This window comes from Diadema antillarum, unplaced genomic scaffold (genome assembly GCF_040938485.1).
Source record: "Diadema antillarum isolate AM-2024a unplaced genomic scaffold, OU_Dant_1.0 seq00000476_RagTag, whole genome shotgun sequence".
NCBI classification, from domain to species: domain Eukaryota; kingdom Metazoa; phylum Echinodermata; class Echinoidea; order Diadematoida; family Diadematidae; genus Diadema; species Diadema antillarum.
Genome location: NW_027271443.1, coordinates 1,777,577 through 1,800,993, shown reverse-complemented (window position 1 = coordinate 1,800,993; position 23,417 = coordinate 1,777,577). Strand labels below are relative to the sequence as shown.

At 39.2% G+C, this 23,417-nt stretch overlaps 1 protein-coding gene across 1 annotated transcript; it reads left to right on the top strand.

Annotated features, from left to right (window-relative positions):
* The first annotated feature begins 2,159 nt into the window (after positions 1-2,159).
* On the top strand, positions 2,160-19,183 carry LOC139733457 (steroid hormone receptor ERR1-like). The gene is made up of 5 exons (XM_071644275.1): positions 2,160-2,752; positions 5,099-5,362; positions 9,748-10,012; positions 10,873-11,057; positions 18,939-19,183. The coding sequence occupies exons 1-5, from the start codon at positions 2,368-2,370 to the stop codon at positions 19,181-19,183; spliced, it is 1,344 nt and encodes a 447-aa protein (XP_071500376.1). The 5' UTR covers positions 2,160-2,367.
* Positions 19,184-23,417: the final 4,234 nt, after the last annotated feature.

The window sequence follows — 23,417 nt, the reverse complement described above, 5'->3', positions numbered from 1 at the left end:
TTATGTCGAGCTATGATAGACCTTATTTGAATTGTGTCAATCTTTATTAAGCGTATTTTTGTTTTTTGTTTTGTTTTGTTTAGCTTTGTTTAGTTTTTTTTCTTTTACATTGTATCAAAACATATAATCGGTTATTAATGTCCTTATATATACCACACAACCTGCCGTAGACTTATGATAGATATCAAAATAAAACAGGGCCCACGGCTGTTTTACTTGGTCTCTCGGACTTGGGCTAATGACTCATCGATCTTTTCTTTTCAATGTATATTATGCCTATACATCTTATCACAATATAGGCTCTATTTTGCAAGACTCGTGAGTGTCGAGCTTTTGACCCGTTGATGTCACAGATTGATTTAGTGGATGAATTGTTCCCCAAACTCATACCCAAGATACAGTAGAATTGAATACAAAATATTCCTTGAGGTTTACACACTACGCGACGCAAAATTTTTATCTCAAAATTTAAAGCTCTGTTCTTTTACTATATGAAAATTATATTTAGATGTCTATTCATATATGCCTATTCCAAATAAGAGTATTTTTTGCTAGTTGTCAAAGTACACGAAGGACTTACACAAACAGGTGTGAGTTGGCTCAGTCGGTAGCGCGTCTGCCTCACGATCACGCGGCCCGGGTTCGAACCCGAGTCTGGACTGAGCAATGTTGTGTGTAAACATACCGTCCCCTCTAGCAAGAGGCAAAACACTCTGTCCCTCGGATAGGACATAAAATGGAGGTCCCGTGTATGAGAGAGTCACAGCTCATGCACGTAAAAGATCCCGCTTCATTCATTCATCGCAAAGAGCAGGGTGTCTAACCCGGTGAAGTGGTCCCACCCAACAACCAACTGGACCCCATGGAAGACCAGCTTAGTGTAGCTGAATATGGGCTATCCAGCCATCTTCACAGATGGAAAACGAACAACAACAACAACAACAACAACAACAACAACAACAACAACAACAACACCAACTGTAGCTGTGGTGATCGTATTGATACAGCAATAAATTCTAAAGAATCCCCTGAGCGCATCATTTTTACTTTTTCTGTTTGTGTAAGTCTTATTTGTGTGAGAAATAAGGATATGAAGGTCCCATTTATGATTGTATTGATCCATCTCTCTTTACAACAATAAAAAGTACATTAATTATTTTTCCAATACAGTATTATTATAGTGATTCTATTCTAGCCTTGCTATAATTGGGTTCCACAGTCTAATATTGGGAGACAAGACAAGTGTTGAAAAAAGAAAAGAAAAGAAAAGGGGGCGGGGGGGGGAGGAACTCGCCCCCAACTTTTTGCATTTACATTGGAATACATGCAGAGGCTTAGCAATTACCACGTTTACAGGGGTGTATCCAGGATTTTTTCTGGGGGATCGTAATCAAAAATTTTGGACCTTTGCCTTTGCGAGGGAGCGGAGCGACCGAGCGGGGGGAGAGGGTGTGGGAGGGGGATGTCCCCCCTCCCACGGGAGTTTTTGAATAGTTTTATATCTTAAAATGGGGCCATTTGCATGGTGCATATACAAAAGTGACTTTTTCGGCATGGCAGTGCGGCTTAGAAATAAGGTATATTAAAACTAAGTTATAACGAAATTTAAGAGGTTTTTGACAATTTGCTGGAACATCACCTTGTCACTTTTTTCCCTGTTGTATATAGGGTAAAAAGCCCTCAAAAAACAAAATTGTCTTTTACAAAAAGTGGACCTTTTGATTATTTATTTATTTATTTATTTTTTTTTTTGGGGGGGGGGGATGTCGTAACGACAAGAATCCAGCTCCTGATTGGCTGTTGCTATGGGTAAGTTGCCATTCCAGCAAGAGTTGCTATTTTTAATTTTATTATTATTATTATTATTATTATTATTATTATTATTATTATTATTATTATTATTATTATTATTATTATTATTATTATTATTATTATTATTATTATTATTATTATTATTATTATTATTATTTTAATGAAACGGAGCCTTATTGCATACAACCGCACGCTCGTGCACAGACAATTGAAAAGGACAAGGACGTCTGCGCTCGCTCGATCGTTTGATTTGTGCTGGGTACGGTGCGGGGTGCCGATTGGGTTTCGTTTATTATGGGGGCGTGCTTTTCAAAATACTGACGTCACCGGTCACGGGCGGGCAGGCTTGTTATGTACGATCTCGTTTCTTTGATAATGATTCAAAATTGGGAAAATAACTCCTCGTCCTCGTCCTTTCTTGCCCAAGCTTTATGTATCTGACGTCAGCCACCGTAGCTCCACGGATTTCTGCACTGAAATAATGAGACTACCGTCATATAAAAACCATTGTGCCACGCAACACCAGGGCAGTGCGTAAACATCAAGTTCATCATCATGGACATGGCTAGCTATACTGCTTGTCCCTCGACCTCTCATGCTACGGCAGGTACGGGGGTGGGTCCGTCTCCACCACCTGGCCTGCAACAACTCGACGAGAGTCCCGGTCCATCACTCCCTCGGCGACCCGAGTCCAGCCCGACTGCGGACCGCGAGCGACCGTGCCTCGTATGCGGAGATCGTGGCACGGGTTTTCACTACTCTGCATTCTCGTGCGAAGGTTGCAAAGGTTTTTTCAAGAGAACTGTGCAAAAGCAGCTCCTATACACATGCCGTGGACCGGCGGATCGTGAGGGAAGCTGCGATATCAACAAAGCGAGTAGGAACAGCTGCCAATTTTGTCGGTTCCAGAAATGTCTGACCATGGGCATGAGAACTGACGGTAATTTACATTGACTAACGTTAGATTCTAGATTCTAGAAAGTTTCTAGTACTATTTGTCTAAAGTAGAAACTCCTAACAGTTAACAAGTTAGAGTCTTACGAGTCAGACTTTAGTCGTTAGTTGAGACGATATCTATTATTGGATGTTGTAGGAGAATTGTACGTTTTGTCGACTGAGACCAAACTCACAAAAGAGCTTTGCCTTTAGTTTAGGGCCTTTTTTTTTGGGGGGGGGGGGGGGTGTATTGAGGTGAAGTCATGTTGATAGTATTGTTCGCCTCTTTTTCCTCTAGACCGAATCTCGATGTACCATTGGTATAGGCAGGTATCCTATTACCGAACAGTATCCTATTACCGAACGCGTACATTTTCAATGGAAGCCCGTTAAAACAACTCGTATACGCGCGCATCCATTGCACTACGCACGCGCTGTTATCTCCCAAGGGAGGCCGGTGCAGAAAATTGCTAAACTGCAGCAAAAAAACAGAAAATTTTAGTAAAAATCGCTGAAATGTTGATGTTTGTTATTCTGCGTTAATAACATTGACCGAAAATGCAATGCCTAAATTTCCCCATACAGAGGGGGCATGTTCGGTAAATACAATACGATTTGCGTCGGTAAAAAGACACGGTTTTTGTGGAAGGGTTATTTGAAATACAGATTTTGTAAAGTGCGTGGCTTAGTTTTCAAATAATACTGATACAGCTAAATTTATCAGAATTTTAATTATCTTCTGGGAGATCTTTAGCTAACTTGAAGCATAATGTTGCCCGTCTGGAGAAATTCAATAAAAATCGTTCGGTAATAGGATACACCTCCATACCCTAGATTGCTAGAGCTCTACATTTTGGTGTCAATTTTAGATTATTTTCATTTTTATTAGTAATAATCTGTTAAAAATCAAAACCACAAGGTCACGATTCTACCCAGTTTACTTAACTTGCAATGCATCTTTTTTTTTTCTGTATTTTTTTTTTTTCAAACAGTTTCGGTTTTACAAGGTTTAGACATTGTCTTTCATTGTATTACGCAGCTTAACCACAGATCTTGCTGGTACCCCGTATGCTGGTACTTTTGAAATGATTGATAACAATAGGCCAATTTATTATTTTTTTTTTCTGCAGACATAAGGCTCTTTAGATTTCCTAGGCTGCTGTCATGAAATAGAAAATTTGTGGTAGCGATACAGTGTGTAACACAATGAGGCTGCAAAATGCAGATAAGGGTCAGTACAGAGTTTGAATCTAGACAAGGAAAACATTTGAATGTATTAACCCCATCGAAAAGCAGAATATGTGACCCCATACTTGCTTGTTTAAAACCTTCCATTTACCTGAATGATTTGAATTCATATTCAAACTCCAAAAATTTTGTTATTGCTCCATTAATGAGTCAGTTTGTTGTTTTTATTCTCCAGTGGCGGATCCAGAGGAGGGCGCACTGGGCATGCGCCCCCTCTTTATGTATTGTTAAAACAAAAGAAATAAAAAGAACAAAATAAGACGAAACCTGGAAGTAGCACCAGAAATATTGGTTGCCCCCCCCCCCCCCCCCCCCCCCTTTCCGGAATTCCTGGATCCGCCCCTGTTCTCATTATGGAGCTATCAACTTTAGTATCCTGTCTTGATCTTAACCCGTTGAGGACGAGTCCCGAGTATACTCGGGCAAGTTTCTATGGGAAATGCGTGTTGTAGCTAAATCAAACTGTCCTCAACAGGTTAAAAAGAAAATATAAAATAAAATGGTTAAAGGACAAGTTCACCTTCATAGACATGTGGGTTGAGTGAATGCAGCAATATTAGTAGAGCATATCATTGAGAGTTTGAGGAAAATCGGACAATCCGTTCAAAAGTTATGAATTTTTGAAGTTTCTGCTCACTCAAGGCTGGATGAAAAGACTACTATAGCTTGTGATGTCACATGAGTACAACGATATAAAGAAAGAACAAAGAAAATTCAACATATTCTCACTTTTCTCGCATAACAAAAGAATGCTTGACTTCTCTCTTTCAGAAGGCAGGGGGAATAATATTACCCTTAACATATGTCAGTAACAAGTCGAAGAAATGTGCACTTAATTCAGAAAGTAAAGTTTTGTGAAATTCTCTCTTTATTTTCTTTATATGGTTGTACGCATGTGGCATCATACACTAGAATAGTCTTCTCATCCTGCAGTGACTACGCAGATACATGTACTTTAAAAATTCATAACTTTTGAATGGATTGTCCAATATTCCCCAAACTTTCACTGATGTGTTCTACTAATATTGCTGCATTCACTCAACCCACATGTCTATGAAGGTGAACTTGTCCTTTAAGTAGAAATTGTTAATTTTCCCGTCAGCTGTCAGGGAGGATAGGTTGCCTGGTGGTAAACCAAAGAACAAAAAGCTTCGTGCCACACCCTTGCCACAGCAGCAGGCTGCCTCAAACTCCCCACCAGATCCCCAGCAAAGTGGCCAGCCACCACAGCCACAGGCGGACTGCAGCGGCCCCAAGGGAGTCGCCCTCTACCAAGACCTCAATCCGGGTGAGGCAGAGCCGTGGCAGGTCACCATCCAGGAGCTGATTGCTGCCAATCCCCATGCCATCCCACAGATTGTCGGAGGTAAGTTCTCACTGTTCACTGCCCAGCGGCTTTACTTCAGGTAGTATTTGCAGGCTAAACCTCAAATGAGGGGGATGGGGGAGGGGTAGGGGTACGGGTTGGTGCAGTGGAAGAGGGGTAAGGATTTACCTGTATATGGTGGAAGAGGGAAAGGGGATGGGGAAGGGAAGGAGGGGTAGTGGTGGGGGAGGGCATGAGGGATGGGGTTTGAGGAGGAGGGATAGTAGAGGAGGGGTGGGGTGGGGGAGGAGTTGGGGATGGGGAGGGGAGGAGGGGTAGGGATGGGCGAAGGGAGAAGGGGTAGTGAATGGGGAGATGCGATCTTGCAGGACTGTTGTTTTGGAAACAAACCAGTAACAAATTCAAACAATTTCATTGGTGGAATTTTCCTGACGGCATGCTTTATCTACAAGCTTGCTTCTGAGGTGATATTCAATTTTCCCAATAAGCACAAATTATTCATTGGTATCTTTTCTGTCTTTTGTATACAATGTAAATTCATACTCTCCTTTTAATACTTTCTTTTAATAATTTTCTGGACCTGTTTGTACAGAAAATTTCACTGTGCGTTGAGATACTTACAGGTAGATGGATTCAGAAAACTTATCAATTTAAATGATTAACGCTGAAGGCTGTTTGTATTGCACAATGGAAGATTTCGTGAGTGTGTGTGTGTGTGTGTGTGTGTGTGTGTGTACTGGAGCACAAAAACATTTATTGAATTTCAAAATGAACAATTTTTCTGTATCATCATTTTGCATACATCCAGTAGAATATTCCCTAATGATTGCCAACAACAGTACTCTGGTATCATGCAATCAAAGGAAAGTTGGAGTTAAACTTTGTGTTTGTTCTTAGTTAAGCTGACTGAGCTGTGTAGGAAACTATAAAATCATGATAAGCCGTAAAACACAATTGTCACTAATTCAACGCTGTACTCTGGTGCTGGTCCGATGATCCATGTAAATCGTTGTCAGACCAGTAACTTTTTCAGGAATGGACCAGTAAAAAAATGGAAAAAGTGGGTACCTACTGGTCCAACAGCCAGGCAGGACAAGTAGAAAAAATGGGGTTAGTGTACAGCCCTGGCTACTGTGTACATGTAGCTCTTATCTTGCTTATTGATAATTTTCAACTGAATTCAGGGATAATATGTACGTACTCACAAAAGGGCAACACAACTAAAGTATGAAAATGATTTGAGTATAGAATATGTTTGTGATATAGATATGCAATACTTCATTATATTTATGTGTGAAATGTTTGAAACCACTATTCTAGATGACATTTGTGTTTTATGTGGTGACAGGACAACCATCATCAAAATACTCTGTACCTAGTGTAAATTCCATTTGATAAAGTTAATGAAATCAGGGATGTGATTTTTTCATTGATCAAAGGAGAATGGTTTTGTTTGGAGATTATGCAAGTATCTAGTTCTTTTTCTATTCTTCTTTCCTGATGAACATTGCAGTCAAGAATCTCCTTTTCTTAGGCTCATATGTGTGGTTTCATCATTACCTCCGCCAAGGAAGGAGGTTATGTTTTCATTACCGTTTGTTTGTTTGTTTGTCTGTGCTCGGATTTTAATAGATGAAACTTGCAGGAAAGGTTGAGAATGACACAGACAGATGATTCAATTTTGGTAGTGATCCGGAAATTTTTATGGATGTTATGAAGAATTTTTTATATTTTGGCAGGTAGGGTCAATGAACTTGGGAGTTCAAGCTATGTATTTTTGAGGTTTTTATACGCGCACTAAAGTGCGTGCTCTAGTTTCTGTTAGGGCAAGGCGCGCCGTGCAGCTGAAGGTTTATGACGTAACAAAGGCTTCGAGGGAAATAGGGCAATTTTGAGCATGCATACTACTTACTAGTACGTACACACTTGTACACTGGGTGGAAATCACTGATCTCTGTGGGAGAGCAAGTTCATCAGTGGAAATGAAGTAGCTGCTTTATAGCGGAGGTCTGCGCTCTCAGAGTGCTTTTCTAGTTATGATTGTTTCCTCTTTTTTTTTTTGAGGGGTTAGGGCCTTTTCTAAACAAACAAAGTGTATTATTAACTCTTGAAGTGCCATGGTGTAACCCTGTGCACCACATTAGGGAGCTTTAGATTTTAGACGCGTGGACATTCAGAGGGAAAAAAAACATATTCTGAGCGTGCGCAGAAGCGTGCTTCAAGTTGATCTATAGCTTGCATCGCCGGAGTTTTTCACTATGCGTACTGGGCTATTTTTACGTCCGCACAGTTTGCAATGTAGAGAACTACTTCATGCACTGATCATATGGGGGCGCGATTTTGTTTTTTATATGTTGCATTCCAGCGTAATCTAAAGCTACTTTTCAACACGACGCAGGGGAGAGGAGAACGTCCAGCGCACTCGTCTCAAATGTCCGCGCGTCAAAATCTAAAGCTCCCTATTATTCTGAGACTGTGACATAGTCATGCCTTTGGAAACCATTTCGTTGATCAAATCTGTGTAACTTAAAATTGTCGTTAACCCACGACATGCAACGAGGAAAGTTATAGAGAATTTGCCAATCTTTGTTTTGATACAAAAATTGCATTTAATTACAAAGCTGTGATTGCTTTTCTTTCAAATGACCAGTAGCTGCATTATTGTAGAGGCATAATAGTTGCACACAAAACAGTGACTGAAACTTAGAATTTACTCGCAAATCCACTTGGGAACACTGTTTGATAGTCAATCACCACATAAAATGCAAGCTACATGTGACAGGAATGGAACTGCAAGAAACGCTTTCATTGTACTGTGGCACTGTAGCATAATTTGACGATTTATCAATCAGTTTGGGCGGATTTGTGGGTTTGAGCAGAATATGTGAACTTGGCACGCTGTTGACCGAGTTGAACGTGCAAACGTGGCACATAAAGAGTTAATGAAGTGAAGTTTGTAGGAAAAAAACAAGTGATGTTGTACTGTTGATTTTCTTTTTATGCCTCCGCCACGAAGTGGTGCCGGAGGCATTATGTTTTCGGGTTGTCCGTCCGTCCGTCCGTCCGTCCGTCCGTCCGTCCGTCCGTCCTTCCGTCCGTCCGTAATAAATTTTGTGGACAGGGTAACTATCAAAACCTTTTAAGGTATCCTAATGAAACTTGGCATGTATGTGTATTAGGGGGTGAAGTTGTGCCTATCAACTTTTGGGTGCACATGGTCAAGGTCAAAGGTCAAAAGGTCAAGGTCAAATACGTAAAATTTCACTATTTCCTCCATATCTATGCAATGCCTGAAGATATTTTCTTGAAACTTAGTGTATACATGTATTACCCAATTAAGATTCTCTTGTGAAAGTTTTGGGTCATGAGGTCAAAGGTCAAAGGTCAAAAGGTCAAGTTAAAATATTAAAACTTCGCTTTTTTTCTCCGTACCTTGGAAATTGTTCAAGGTATCTTCATGGAACATAGTATATAAACATGTACTGACTGGCAGTTATTATCTAGAGAATCTAGGGTTCATAGGGTCAAAGGTCAGGGGTCAAAGGTCAAGTGCAACACTTCAAATTGTCACTATTTCCCTCATATTTATGTAATGCCAGCAATTTTTTTTTTTTACACTTGGTGTATGCATGTATAACCTAGATTATCTGGAAAGTTTCTTTTTCTCTTTTTTTTTTGGGGGGGGGGGGGGCGGGGGTTTGCCTCAAAGGTCAGAGATCAAGGGAAAGTGCTGAACTAACTTTTTCCTCCATATCTCAGAAGTGGCTCAAGTTATCTTGAAACTTACTACATATTTATGCATGTTCTGCCTGACAGTGATTATCCTATGAATTTTAGGGTCAAAGGCCAAAAGAAAACGGTAACAGTGTACTTTTCAATACAGAAATTACACTTTTTCTCCATACCTTGAAAATTACAGTATTCATACACTTATGAATGGGTCAAAGTCAAGTTAAAGTCCTTGAATCCCCAAATACATGCTCTCCTATTCATCTAATTAAACCTAGGTAAAGGAAGGTGAACATTCAACACATTTGTGACAAACATGTAATTTCAATATTTTGCCAATATTGTGAAAATGTAATTATGCATTGTCCACATATACTATAGACCTATTAGGAGAATCATGCATTATGGCGGAGGCATAGCAGTCGCCTTAGCGACATTTCTAGTATTATCTTTGTCATTGTTATTTTGTAACCATTTGTCCCTAATTTTGTTGTGAAATTTTGTTATTCACACTTAAATCAGGAAAAATGTGAGGTTAAATTCAGATTAGTGACGTCTCAGGACCATAGAGAGAATTGATGAAGGGAAAGAAAGAGAGAGAGAGAGAGAGAGAGAGAGAGAAAAGGGCACAATATTGACCTTTAGAAATTGATAATTAAAATGCTGGGTTTCAAACCCTGTGTTTCCTGTAACAGAAATGACGGGAGGGCCCATGCCATCAGTGCTTGGACTCCAGGATGTCCTCGTGCCCCCCTCACCGGAGGACGGGTCGCCGCCCCCTTCGTACTCTGTGCGGGGCTTCACCGTCCAGGATCTGATGCAGGGCGGGTACCAGGAGCTGCACATGATCATCAAGTGGGCCAAAGCTCTGCCAGGATTCCGCCAGCTGCGTCTGGAGGACCAGATGGCCCTCCTGAAATCCTCCTTTATGGACCTGAATGTCCTCAGGGTGTCCTTCAGGTGCGTGGTTATCACCCCATTCTATAGGTAGCATCAGGTGTCTGTTCCCAGGAAAGATGAACACTTGTAGTTACGTAAGATGCACTGTTGCACTGGTGCACTGTTCAGACATGCAGTCCTTTGTAGACAGAACAGACGTATCCCGAAATCAGTCATTTTATATTGTAATTTCGTGAGAGATTATGTCATACAGATCCCGCTAGTGCGTGCGCCACTCAATTAGTTACTCGCCGCCATCTTGCTTAGGCAAGAATTTCTGTGCTCGGAAAATTCGCCGGAATTACACTTGCAAATTCGAGTTTTCATTCGAGTTGGATCGACGTAATAACTAATATTAACTCAACGGGAAGTTTTGCCAGGTTTTTTTTGGTTTTAACGATAATTATTCGGCCATTTTTTAAACGAAATTTCGTTAGGAAATGTTTTTATTTTGTTGCAAAATAATCATTTCATCGATGAAATGACTGCTTTCGTAGAGAAATATTCCATGCGACACTTGGCGCTCCATGGTCTGTGTCCATGGTTTAAACCATGGACAAGATTGTACCACCTTTGTGAATTCAAGCCTTTGTGTTCATCTTTCTCTCTCTGTGTCTCTCACTTGTCTCTTTGTCTCTCTTTTTCTCTCTATTTCTGTCTTTTTCTCTCTTTTCTCTCTTTTTCTCTCTTATTCTCTCTTTTTCTCTCTTTTTCTCTCTTTTTCTCTCTTTTTCTCTCTTTTTCTCTCTTTTTCTCTCTTTTTCTCTTTCTCTCTTTTTTTCTCTCTCTCTCTCTCTCTCTTTTTCTCTCTTTTTCTCTCTCTTTTTCTCTCTTTTTCTCTCTTTTTCTCTCTTTTTCTCTCTCCCTGACGTGCGTGGTAGATCCATGACAACTTACCCCATGATCCAGTTCACAGACAAGCACACTCTGACGGTGCCGGAGTGCAAGACCTTGGGGTGGGGCGACCTGAGCGATGCCACCATCGAGTTCTGCAGCACCCTGCAGACTTTGAAGCTGGACCTGCCCGAGTTCTGCATCATGAATGCCCTGGTCCTCTGCTTCCCAGGTATGATGGCCAGGGAGTGCAGAGACTCCAACCCCAAAGCACCTTCTGATCTGGAGATTCTCCCGCCTGAAACCCCTAGCAAACGGGAGACTCCAGCTTGAAGTGCGCTTCACGCACATCACAAGCACGAATCCCTTGCTGTCTAGGGTTCTAGCATGCTCTCTCGCGCTATCTAAGGCTAATTTTTCAACATACAATGAAATTAAGTAAAAAATCATTTCAAGCGGGAGAAATTAAATCTCAAGCGGGAGAACGGGAGATTCTGCAAAAATGGGCTTTCGGCGGGAGATCTCCCGTCGAAAGCGGGAGAGTTGGAGTCTCTGGGAGTGTCCCAGAACAGGAGTGGTTAATTACGAAAAAAATAGGAAAACATGATCAATACAATCATGTTATTCTCCCTCATTCTCTTATAATAGTAGCAGTAATGATGACCATGATAATAACAACAATAATAGTAATAATGATAGTAGTAATAATTATAATAATGATAATGATTATAATAATGAAAATAATAATAATGATAGTATTAATGATAATAATAATGATAATAATCATAGATAATGGTAATAATAATAATAATAATAATGATAATAATGATGATGATAATAATAATAATTATGATAGTAATGATGATAATGATAATAATAATAATGATAATGCTCAGAATAGATTTTTTCCCTCTGAACATCCCCGTCGCAAAAATCTAAAGCTCCCTAATACTTCCAGCCATGCATCCAGTAATTACGGGATGTATAGTTAGCTAGCCAATAGGTATTTCTCACCGAGTTAGGGAATGCTTACTTAAGGGGTATCTCACTGAGCGGAGAACGTTTGCAAACATAGCGAATTTGAGATTTGCCAACTTTTCTGATGAATGTTTGTGAATAAATGAGGGTTCGCTTCTACCATTAATGACAGTTAGCAACTTTTAGTGATGTGTAGCGACAATAAGCAACACTTGAGCGGATGTTTGCGAAATTGTTTGCGAAACACAGGCGGCAACTATTAGTGACTGTTAGCAAATGTTAGCCGCAGTTTTGCAAATATTAGCAACTGTTTGCCAATCCCTTGCGACAATTTGCAAATGTTTTGGGACCTGGAAAAGTACCAGGCGATTATGTATAGTCAGACCCATAAAACAAACGTACAAACTTCCACTGCATTCAGATCGCTGGTGACCACCGTTCAAGATGGATTTTCTAAGGAGAAGCTCAACGTGCTATTATCCTTGAAGAGCTGCTTTGCCTGGCTGCTGCTACAGCTATTGTGCAGCTTAAAGGACAAGTTCACCTTCATAAACATAAGGATTGAGAAAATGCAACAATATTAGTAGAACACATCAGTGAAAGTTTGAGGAAAATTGGACAATCGATGCAGAAGTTATGAATTTTTTAAATTTTTGTGTTGGAACCGCTGGATGAGGAGACTACTACAGCTTGTGAGTCATATGCGTACAACAGTATAAAGAAAATGTAAAAGAAAATTCAACATATTTCAACTTTTTTCGCATAATAAAAGAGCACTTGACTTGCCTCTTTCTAAAGGCAGGGGGAATAATATTACCCATAACATTTGTCGGTAACGAGTCAGGGGAATGTGTACTTTTTTCAAAAGATGGAATTTTGTGAAATTCTCTTTATATTTTCCTTATATTGTTGTACGCATATGACATCTAAGTTATTCATACACTGCAGTAGTCTTCTCATCCAGCGGGTACTGCACAAAACCTTCAAAAATTCATAACTTTTGAACGGATTGTCTGATTTTCCTCAAACTTTCAATGATGTGTTCTGCTAATATTGCTACATTCTCTCAATCCTTATGTTTATGAAGGTGAACTTGTCCTTTAAGAGAAAGAAAGAATATGATAAAAAAAAACAAGAAAGGAAGAAGAAAAGAAAGACTGGGTCAGAGAGTCGTTGTTGGAGAGGACAGACTTTGGTGAATACGAAAAGCTTTTGCAGCAGTTACATGATGGCAGTGTCAAGAGCTTCAAGAACTTTCTATATATGACAAATTTCAGTGGGTCAATTTTATATAGGAACCATATGTTTACTTGTTCGCTAGCAGTGGCGAATCAAACAAAAAATGTGAGCGACACCGTATTGTGACCGTTTGCAAATTCTTAGGAGTGTTTTGTGAATGTTTGCAACTGTTAGCGAAAATACAAATGTGTAAAGAAATTTTGAACATGTTCAAAGTTTCTTTGCGACAAAAAAAAAAAAAAAACTGCTTGCGACAATAAAGATCATTTGAGAACTTTATTGCAACTGTTAACGTACTTTTTGTAACCCTGTAACGAAACCTGGCGAAATCCAAAATTTGCTACGTTTGCAAACGTTCACCACTCAGTGAGATACCCCCTGTAGTGTACAAACTCTTGCCACAAGGACCCGATAACATGTTTACATGTGAAGCCACACAATTAAGGGGAAGGTTGCAGATGGAAATTTGTCCAACAAGCCTTATATGGTTTCAAGTGATGAGTGATTTTGCATTTGATAGACATCAAAATCTATTTTTTTCATGTTTATTCTCGTAAATGGCTTCAGTTGGTGATATTGTAGTGGTTCAATCCAGGCACTGGGCATACAATTTGTATGCTCTTTTCCACGAAGTATTCAAAACAAATGAAAAAAAAAAAAAGAACACTCCCTTACAGTCCCAGGTGTAAGTGAGGGGTATAAAATGTACATGTACATGTCTGTTTTGCAAATTTTGAACCTGCATGTTGGCGATTACTACTTCTGCTATTCATATGGGTAAAATTTGAATGTTAATACATGTGACCTCTTTTGTTGTGGAGGCAACCTATACACTACATGAACTCATTTTATTTATTTTTTATTAACGTTGTACTAAACTGGATTTAAATATTATTTTTGATGGTTTTGAATTTGATGATTTTATCACAATAAAAAAAAAGAAGATTTGTTTGCAAAAACATAGGGAGTATGCCTGTTTCTCATGAGCAAATGTATCATATCCCCAGTTGAAGCCTGTTATAGGAAATTCAGTCCAAATATAAGTTAGTCTGAGAAGAAAGAGTAAAATATTACGAGTTCAATGGTAAAATATTGATCAAAATCAAGTGAAAAAATGAGGAAGTTGTAACATCTTGAATTTTGCTATATTAATTTTCCAGGAAACAGTTCTTGAATGGTCAATATGAATATGCAAATGGCAAAGTGAGCAATTACATCGTATGTCTGATGCTTAAATCCTGGTGGATCTCACTGATTACTATTCTGAAGGTATTCAACTAGGAATTGCATCATGTTTCAGATTTCGATGACAGAAACATTGAATTTTGTCATCTATTTGTACACGATCAGTGGAAAGTTGTGAGGTTATGACATGGTTAGCTCGCTCATTTGCATATTCATATCCACTGTACAAAAACTGTTTTGCAGAAGCAAAACTTCAACCTGTCATAACACTCTTATTTTTCATCCGATTTCAGTCAAATTTTTACCATTGTACTCGTAAGAGTTTACTATATCAGACTAGCTATATTTGGACTGGATTTCCCCTTTAACCCGTTGAGGACGGTTTGATTTTGCTACAACATGCATTTCCCATAGACACCTGCCCGAGTATACTAGGGACTCGTCCTCAACGGGTTAAGAGAGTGTGTGTCTGTGTGTGTATGGAAGTAAACCCACCTTTGCAAAAAACAAAACAAACAAACGACAACAAACAAATAAAAAACCCACAAAAAACAACACTAATGTTAAGTACAATACTGTACTTTAAACAGTGACCAAACATGTAAATTACTATTGCTACTGAAGTTGTTTATTTCAAAACATCAGATTTTGTTTTTGAAGGTGTTATCAAGCCCATGGTTATTTGATGTAAACTTTAGAATATTGCACAAATGAAGGTAAATTAGGAAGGGAGAGAGAAGAATGAAGCCAGTTACTGTTTTGCTCCAGTAGCTTAAAATGCTTCAAGTTAAGGTGAGACTGGTATAGGCAGAGACTCCAACTCTCCCGTTTTCGACGGGAGATCTCCCGCCGAAAACCCATTTTTGCAAAATCTCCCGTTCTCCCGCTTGAGATTTAATTTCTCCCACCCTGGCTCTGTGTGTCCCGTTGGAAAGGATTTCTTACTTGTTGCTATTGTATGTTGAAAAAAATAAGCCTAAGATAGCACCAGAGAGCATCTAGAACCCTAGGAACTTCGCGCTTCGCACACATCAACTTGGAGTCCCCCGTTTGCTAGGGGTTTCAGGCAGGAGAATCTCCAGACCAGGGGCCCGTTGCGTAAAAGTTACTATTATGGTAACTTTGCCATCGAATGGTAACTACCATGGAATTCTTGATTTTGATTGGCTGTTGAGTATTGTTGCCATGGTAGTTACCATTGGATGGCAAAGTTACCATAATGGTAACTTTTATGCAACGGGCCCCATAAGGTGCTTTGGGTTGGAGTCTCTGTATAGGGGGAAAAACAGATCAATTTGTGTCCTTGCATGATGGAAACACTGAATCAAAACTCACCTGGAGAAGCCGTAGAGGAAGACAGCAAGGTTGGAAAAACTAAATTGAGGAAGATTTCAAGGCATACTTTACTAACGGCTGATGGTCGTTAGTGACTGCAACTGAGATTAAACGTGATTTCTAGTGTGGATATTAACTCTTTCTCTGCCATGGTGTGAGCCCCCTGGGTGCCACATTACTCTGAGACAGCAACATAGTCAGCTTAGGGAAAACATTCTCTTTTTCACATCTTTCTAGCTTTCATAGATTTTTGTTATGATGGATATGGAATGGGCCAAGTTGCAGAGAAACTGACAAGCTTGGCTTCAATGTAGATTGCGTAACAACTTCATTACCTCTGCCAAGGGGGGAGGTTATGTTTTCGTTTCTGTTGGTTTGCTCGTTCGTTCGTTTGTCCGTGCGCAAAATAAGTCAAAAAGTAGTTAACGGATTGGGATGAAACTTGCGGGAAAGGTTGAGAATGACACAAGTACCAAACGATTAACTTTTGGGAGTGATCCGAGAATTTTTGGGGAATTTATGAAGGATTTTTTATATTTTAGCAGGTAGGGTCAATGAACTTGCGAGTTCAGGCTGCGCGCATTTGAGGTTTGCATGCATGCACTAAAGTGCGTGCTCTAGTTTCTGTTAGGGCGAGGAACGCCGTGTAGCTGGGGGTTTATGACGTAACAAAGGCTTCTATATTGGGATTCGGGCGACTCTGCACACAATGCAGTACGTATGGGTGGAAATAATAGAAGAACAAGATCAGTGGTGGAAATGAGCTGCATGCTTGGCGGAGGTCTGTGCTCTCAGAGTGCTTTTCTAGTTATGATTATTTTTTCTTTTAAATGACCAGTAATTGCATTATTGTAGAGCCATGACTTTTGCACACAAAACAGTGACAGGAACTTAGAATTCACTAGCATGTCTAGTATGGAATACCGCTTGATAGTTAATCACCACATATAATGCAAGCTACAGGATTGGAATCACGAAAAACACTTTAAATAATGTACTGTGGCCTTCGGTGATTTGTCGATCGATTTGAGTAGGTTTGTGTGTTTGAGCAGAATATATGCGAACTTGACACGTACGCCGTCGACTGAGCCGGACATACAAACGTAGCACATAAAGAGTTAATGAGTCTACCACCTGTCTTGTTTTGTCAGAGAGATAGAGTTCCTTTGTTTTCCAGAGTAGCCCGCATCAGTAGGGGGAACTTGATACTGTAGTGTAGCAAACATCAGTTGTGATGTACATCTGAAGAGTTTGTTCACAAAAACCGATAAGTCCATTTTTGAGGATTTTGAAATACGGTCTCTGACATAAAGTACAAAATAATAACTTTTAAATGATATATTGTTCACTACATATAAAAGTTCATTTTTGAAGTTACCCGTATGGTCAGAAGGAGCAAAAATGTTCTTATTATTCTCTTTATTTTTCTTGACCTTTAATCGCAAATATCTCTATTTGGCAAACATGGACTTATTGGTTTTTGCGAACAAACTCTTCATCTGTACATCAGAAGGTAACATGTGAGAGTTTTATACTGCTCATCATTTCTTTCATTCACACACTGTGTAATGTCTCAGTGTGTTACATCAAGCGCTATACGTATGTACCAACTTTGACTTCCAATTCCACTTTTAATAAGTTAATAGTGACATACTGTAAAAGTGGACATTTTTCGCTGTGTTGAAATGCCTGCCCACTTTGTGTGACATGAAAGTAATGCAAAGAATAGATTTTTGGTTCTCATTTAATCTATATTTTATCTCTTTGATTCTGCAGAATTAAGAACTTATGAAATTCATTCTACCTGGCAGATGGCAAAAAAGTGATGTGAAAATTTCCATTTTAACAGTTAGGTTATTAAAAGCACAAATAAAATGATAGAAACCTTATCAGAGGTGGAGGTAGATTGGAAAAGTTCTGAGAAATGTAATCAGTTTAGCATGTTTCCTGGAAGCAGCAATACCTGTGCAGCTATTAATTCGTGTTTGAATTTTTCTCAGATTTCATTCTTAACCTGTTGAGGACGGACTGATTTTGCTACAACACACATTTCCCATAGACACTTGCTTGAGTATACTCGGGACTCGTCCTCAACGGGTTAACACTAAGATCATTTAAGGTCAACTGACGCCTTCACATCAACTTATTGTTAAAGGGATAGTACAGTTTTGGTTGAGATGACAATTTGGGCTTTTAAAGTTTTGCAAGATACCAGAAAACACTTATGATATAGCACAGAGCATACCATTTTAAGAGCATTTCAAAGTTTATTTGATGAAAATCGGGTTTGGAATAACTGAAACATCCAAAAACAAAATAAAACAAAGCGATCGTTCCAAAGTGTGGGTCCCACACTTTATTAGAATCGCTCTTTTTGGATATCTCAGCCATTTAAAAACCAATTTTTATCAAATAAACGTTGAATTTCTCATAGAATTGCATGCTCTTTCATATTTCGTATGAGATTTCTTATTATCTCACCTAAAAATGTTAGAAACCTGAAATTAGGTCTCAACCAGTACTGTACAGTCCCTTTAAAGTGTAATATGTGAAACACTCATATACCAAAGCGCTTAATATGATATGAACTGAGAAGTTGAATTAATGATATCAAATATAATTACAAGTTTGAAAAGTTGCATTAGAATACAGAATATAAACGCACGCATTGTGATATGATAGACCCTATAGCAAAACAAAAATTACGATTGCATGGGTGAGTTTTGAGCATTGATTCGAAATGGTCTAGACTTTGAGCGTTTTGAATATAAGTAGGAAGTTTTGTGTTGCTTGTTCAAGGGGCATTCCAGATGATTTTCATAATTTCACATCACGTAGTACATAAATCGACAACTCCATGTATTGATTTGTGGAATTTATTGTGGTCCTTGAGCAAAGAAACAATACTCTGAAAAATCTTAAACAAATTACACTGAACAGTGTTGATGACATAGGAGCCTCACATATTTCAGAAATGGAGCAGTGTAACTCCATTACAATACCATTTGCTTTAACAAGTTCACCTTTGTAGAATGTATGTATGCCATCTTCTTTTGTTCTACTCCCTTGAGCCCCAACTCATGCATTCTTATGGTGAGGCTGCCATGTCATCCTTGTTCATTGCAATTTGTTGTAAATTTTGAAAACATCCTTATTCATTCATTCATTCATTCATTCATTCATTTCCATATCAAAACATAACATTTACAAAAATCAAAACACAATTGCCTTGGTACAATTTATCCATTTTTTTTAGAACCCAATCACTATAAATTCTGAAACTCTGTACTTGGTATAACTGATTTATATTTCAGTTGTTCAGATGTAAAAGTCTGAAAATTATCCGGAAGTCTCCTTTCACTATGTTATATTGCAGATGCACCTGGCCTGGTGGAGGTTGACCGTGTGAGGGCACTACAGAAGCGTTTCTTGGAGTGCCTACAGAAGTATGAGATGTCCACGCCCGGGGGGAGCGCCCTCCGCTACGGCAAGCTCCTGATGCGTCTGCCGACCCTGCGGAAGGTCAGTGCCAAGGCCATGGAACAGTTCCTGGGCCTGAAGCTTGCCGGCAAGGTGGAAGTGACTAGTCTAGTGGACGAGATGATGAACTGCACCATTTAGGCAGTTAATTCCATGGTTTATTGTGGATAGTCCCATGATGACGGTCTAGGTATGATTCTGCATGTTTGTGGAGCATTTTTCCAACCATTACAGGTACTTCTTGGGGGGGGGGAGGGGAGATTTTATAGTAACTGTGGCAACAACTCAGCAACAGGCAATCAGCTATTAGTGTTTGTGAGTGACACTGTGGTAATGTTGTTCAGTTTTCCCTGCGAACCTAATGACTCAAAGCTGTCAAATCTCTATCCCTATGCTCGCAGATTCGTGAAAGCAACGTCTTGTCATGACCTAATAAGCAGTTGCAAAATCCTCTCTGATTTGGCAGTCGTTTTTCTTTTCTTTATAAACTTGGGTGTAACAAACAAGTTTCTCCTTGACTGCCAATTAGCTACATGTTCTTGGTAATTGACAGTGTTGCTTTCTGTTTTGAAGGAAACATTGCCATCATACAGAAATGGGTGTTGTTGTTTTTTTAGTTTTCTGGATGCTAAAGCAGAGTTGCCAATTTAGAGGAAGGCAAACTGTTGATTTTTTTTTTCTTTTAAGGGCATGGAGGGTAACGTCTCTATTCTCTATATCCTGAGTATTCTTGCATTGCATTTTATTTTTCTCACATCTTGTTGCAGGCTGCTGGAAAGCTGTGCCAAGTGGGACAAAGTGTTTAAGAAATACCCCACCGTTTTTGCAAGGAGGGAATGTTTTTTTTTAATAATGTCAGGATAGTATGTAAATGCTCTGAAATATTTTACTGACACTCCTCCCATATTTAGGCCTTCAAACATAGATGTATGATGATTTTGTGTTATATTTTACATTTTGAAAATTGAAGTTCATTCCAAGCTTTTTTTAATGCCTTTTTAAATATTTCAAGTTTACAGTATGAATATACAATGTATGCATTTCCCCTTCTCCTAAAGAACTCTATAAAGATAATAACAGTATCACAACATTCCTTAGGTGGGATCTACCAATTTTGTACTTGAAGATGACCTACTTCAATACACGTATGAGGAAGTGTCTAAAAAAATTTCGAAGGTCCCCTGAAATAATTGCTCTTGCCTAGTTGATGTGAATCCTGTATTCTGTTTTGTTTTACTGCCCACAAAGCTGCCAGTGAACAACTTCACGGAATATCACAGACTTGCTTTGAGCTTTCTGAAAAGAGCTTTACGAATATTTTAGTTAGACAGAGGAAAGAACTTTATCAGCAAATATATCTCCGAAATAGAACTTGTACAGTAACTCGAGTCTAAGATGCTGTGAAATATATACCAGGGGCCTGTTGCATAAAATGTTTAACCTGAGAAAAACACTGGTAAGAACTGAAAACTCAGGTTAGTATGATTTTCCCATTGAATTTACACAGGAAAACTCTGTATAAAATCAACCTTCAGGAGTTCTTCTCAGGTAAAAAAAGTTTTAATGCAAAAGACTCCATGTATTCATTTTACAGGTTGCATCGTAAATTAACTCTTGTCTGGTGACTGTCTGTAAACCGTGATGTCACTGTTGAATGTTGAAGCCTGTTTGTTGTGACCTACTGTGCAGTGAATTTGTCACTTCTGTGAACAGTTCGTTCCAAAATTAAGATTAATAATTGAGTGGATGTCATGGTTTGTGTACCAGGTCCGTGGTTATAGGTGACATGGATTTGGAAAAGCTGTATTTGACAGAATCTGTGGCCTTCAGGGCAAATTAGCGTCATTAAATGGTTGAGTACTACTGTGGTCGTAATAGTGATGGTAATCCGCCAAGCACTTGAAACTTGAAGTATGTAAAAAAGAGTGTGTGACAAGTTATATCATGTAACTACCTAAACTTGCTGTCCACTGTAGTGTCTGAATGTTTGAGCAGCATGCTAAACAGTTTTGTGTTAATTGTTGTGCCAAAGTCTCCCTGTTCTAGAGATTCTGCATGTTAGTGGACGAGATAATTACCGATATTGATGAATTGTACAAGAGAAAGTAAATTTGATGTACTTATGTGTTACACCTTAATGCTGTTGTTGGGTATAGAATGTACTACAGGTTTGATATATACTGCACTTTTTGTGAGTGTTAAAGTTGCATTCCTATAGATGTAGATATTTGTTTCTTTTTCCTCTCAAAAGTAATCTTAACATGAAAATCAGAAAGGTACAGGACATTGTTTTCATTTGTTAGATTTTAGACACTTTTAGGGATGCATTTAATTTGAATGCATTTCATCTTGGTGCAGTGGTGGAGTTTGTCCCACATTGTTCCTGAAAATGTTTATTATACAGTACAATGTAAAGGGTTGCCATTATAAGAGTGGACATACAGGGGATATAATTTAGCTGTTTGCTTTTCTTGTAAGGCTTTTGTACTTTCATTGCTATTTTTGAGTGTCCTTAAATAGCAGGTAATGCTGGTGTTGTACGGCCGTGCGCGTGGCAGGGTGACATCGGTGCAAAATGCACAGAAAGGTGCATCAAGCATAATGCATTTTGCACCAGTGGCTAATGCCATTATCAATAATGTGCTTCCTTGCTGTGAGAAGTTGCTGTTCTAGCAAGAGTTGCTATCCTAACATCAGGGAATAATTTTCCAAAGCTCAGTACTGTCAGAACATACACCTGTACACTATACAGTTCGACCTCGATTATCCGGCCTCCTTTTATCCGGAAATCTCTATTATCCGGACGCGTTCACGTAGTGAAAGACTTTTTTTTTTCATCCAAAAATTGAGAAAAAACAGTGACTTTAAACTCAATTCAAATTTCTACAAAACTCACACGATTTGCCTACAATATTCCCAACAGAACTAACGTAAATTCACACCACATTATCATCGTAAAAGTAAGGGACTACAATTTTGGGCAGGCTAGCATAGATTACACCACCGTTGCAGGGTACGCTACCTGCCTAGCTGCCAGTGCACTGGGACGGCAGCTTGGACAGCAGCTTGGACGGCAGCTATATACATTAAAGGCATAATTTACCATTTGCACATGAAACAAAAACCCAGCAGTAGTGCTTTAAAATAGTTCTAAAATGTGAGTTAGGGATAGAAACAACCACTGTAAAAATTTGAATCCGTATAATCGATGTTAAGTCTTGTTAAATACACAAAATGTGAACAATAGTTATAATAAAAATGTTTCCAGACTAAAGCGTCTACAGTTACGGTTTATTGAGAAAAACACTGATATCTCCTTATATTTTAGGCTTTATTGCTAAAATTTTATATACATGTAGTAGGATATTTTGTGATAAAACAAACCTACACATATGCATCAAAAGTGATATCTTGAACATTTTTGAAATCACTGCTCCCAAAGGTAAACTAGACCTTTAACATTGTGTCTCCCATATCCGGTCAATTCGCTTATCCGGATGAGCGCCGGTCCCGACATGGCCAGATAATCGAGGTCGAACCGTAATATACATGTAGTTAGTGCGGCTGTACAGTCACTGCCAGTGGTTACAGGATCCCAAGATAAGATGGATTAACAGCCCTGTCTTGATGATCTAATACGTACATTCCTCGCTACAGTGCTTTGTTGCAGATCATAAATCTGCAGTGTATGACTTGCAGTACTAACAGTATGTACAAAGAATGAACTCAGGGTTATAGTAATGTAAAGAAGATAAAAATCATAAAAAAACATAATATTTTCTTGATAGAACATTATGCAAGGTGATGCTAGTGGAACTGCATTGAGCAAGATAACACCCACATTAAGTTGGAGCAAGGTGACACCCACATTTAGCAATGTGACACCCACATTGAGCAAGGTGACACCCACATTGAGTAAGGTGACACCCACATTGAGCAAGGTGACACCCACATTGAGCAAGTGACACAAACATTAAGCAAGGTGACACCCACATTGAGCAAGGTGACACCCACATTGAGCAAGGTGACACCCACATTGAGCAAGTGACACAAACATTAAGCAAGGTGACACCCACATTGAGCAAGGTGACACCCACATTTAGCAATGTGACACCCACATTGAGCAAGGTGACACCCACATTGAGTAAGGTGACACCCACATTGAGCAAGGTGACACCCACATTGAGCAAGTGACACAAACATTAAGCAAGGTGACACCCACATTGAGTAAGGTGACACCCACATTGAGCAAGGTGACACCCACATTGAGCAAGTGACACAAACATTAAGCAAGGTGACACCCACATTGAGCAAGGTGACACCCACATTGAGCAAGGTGACACCCACATTAAGCAAGGTGACACCCACATTAAGC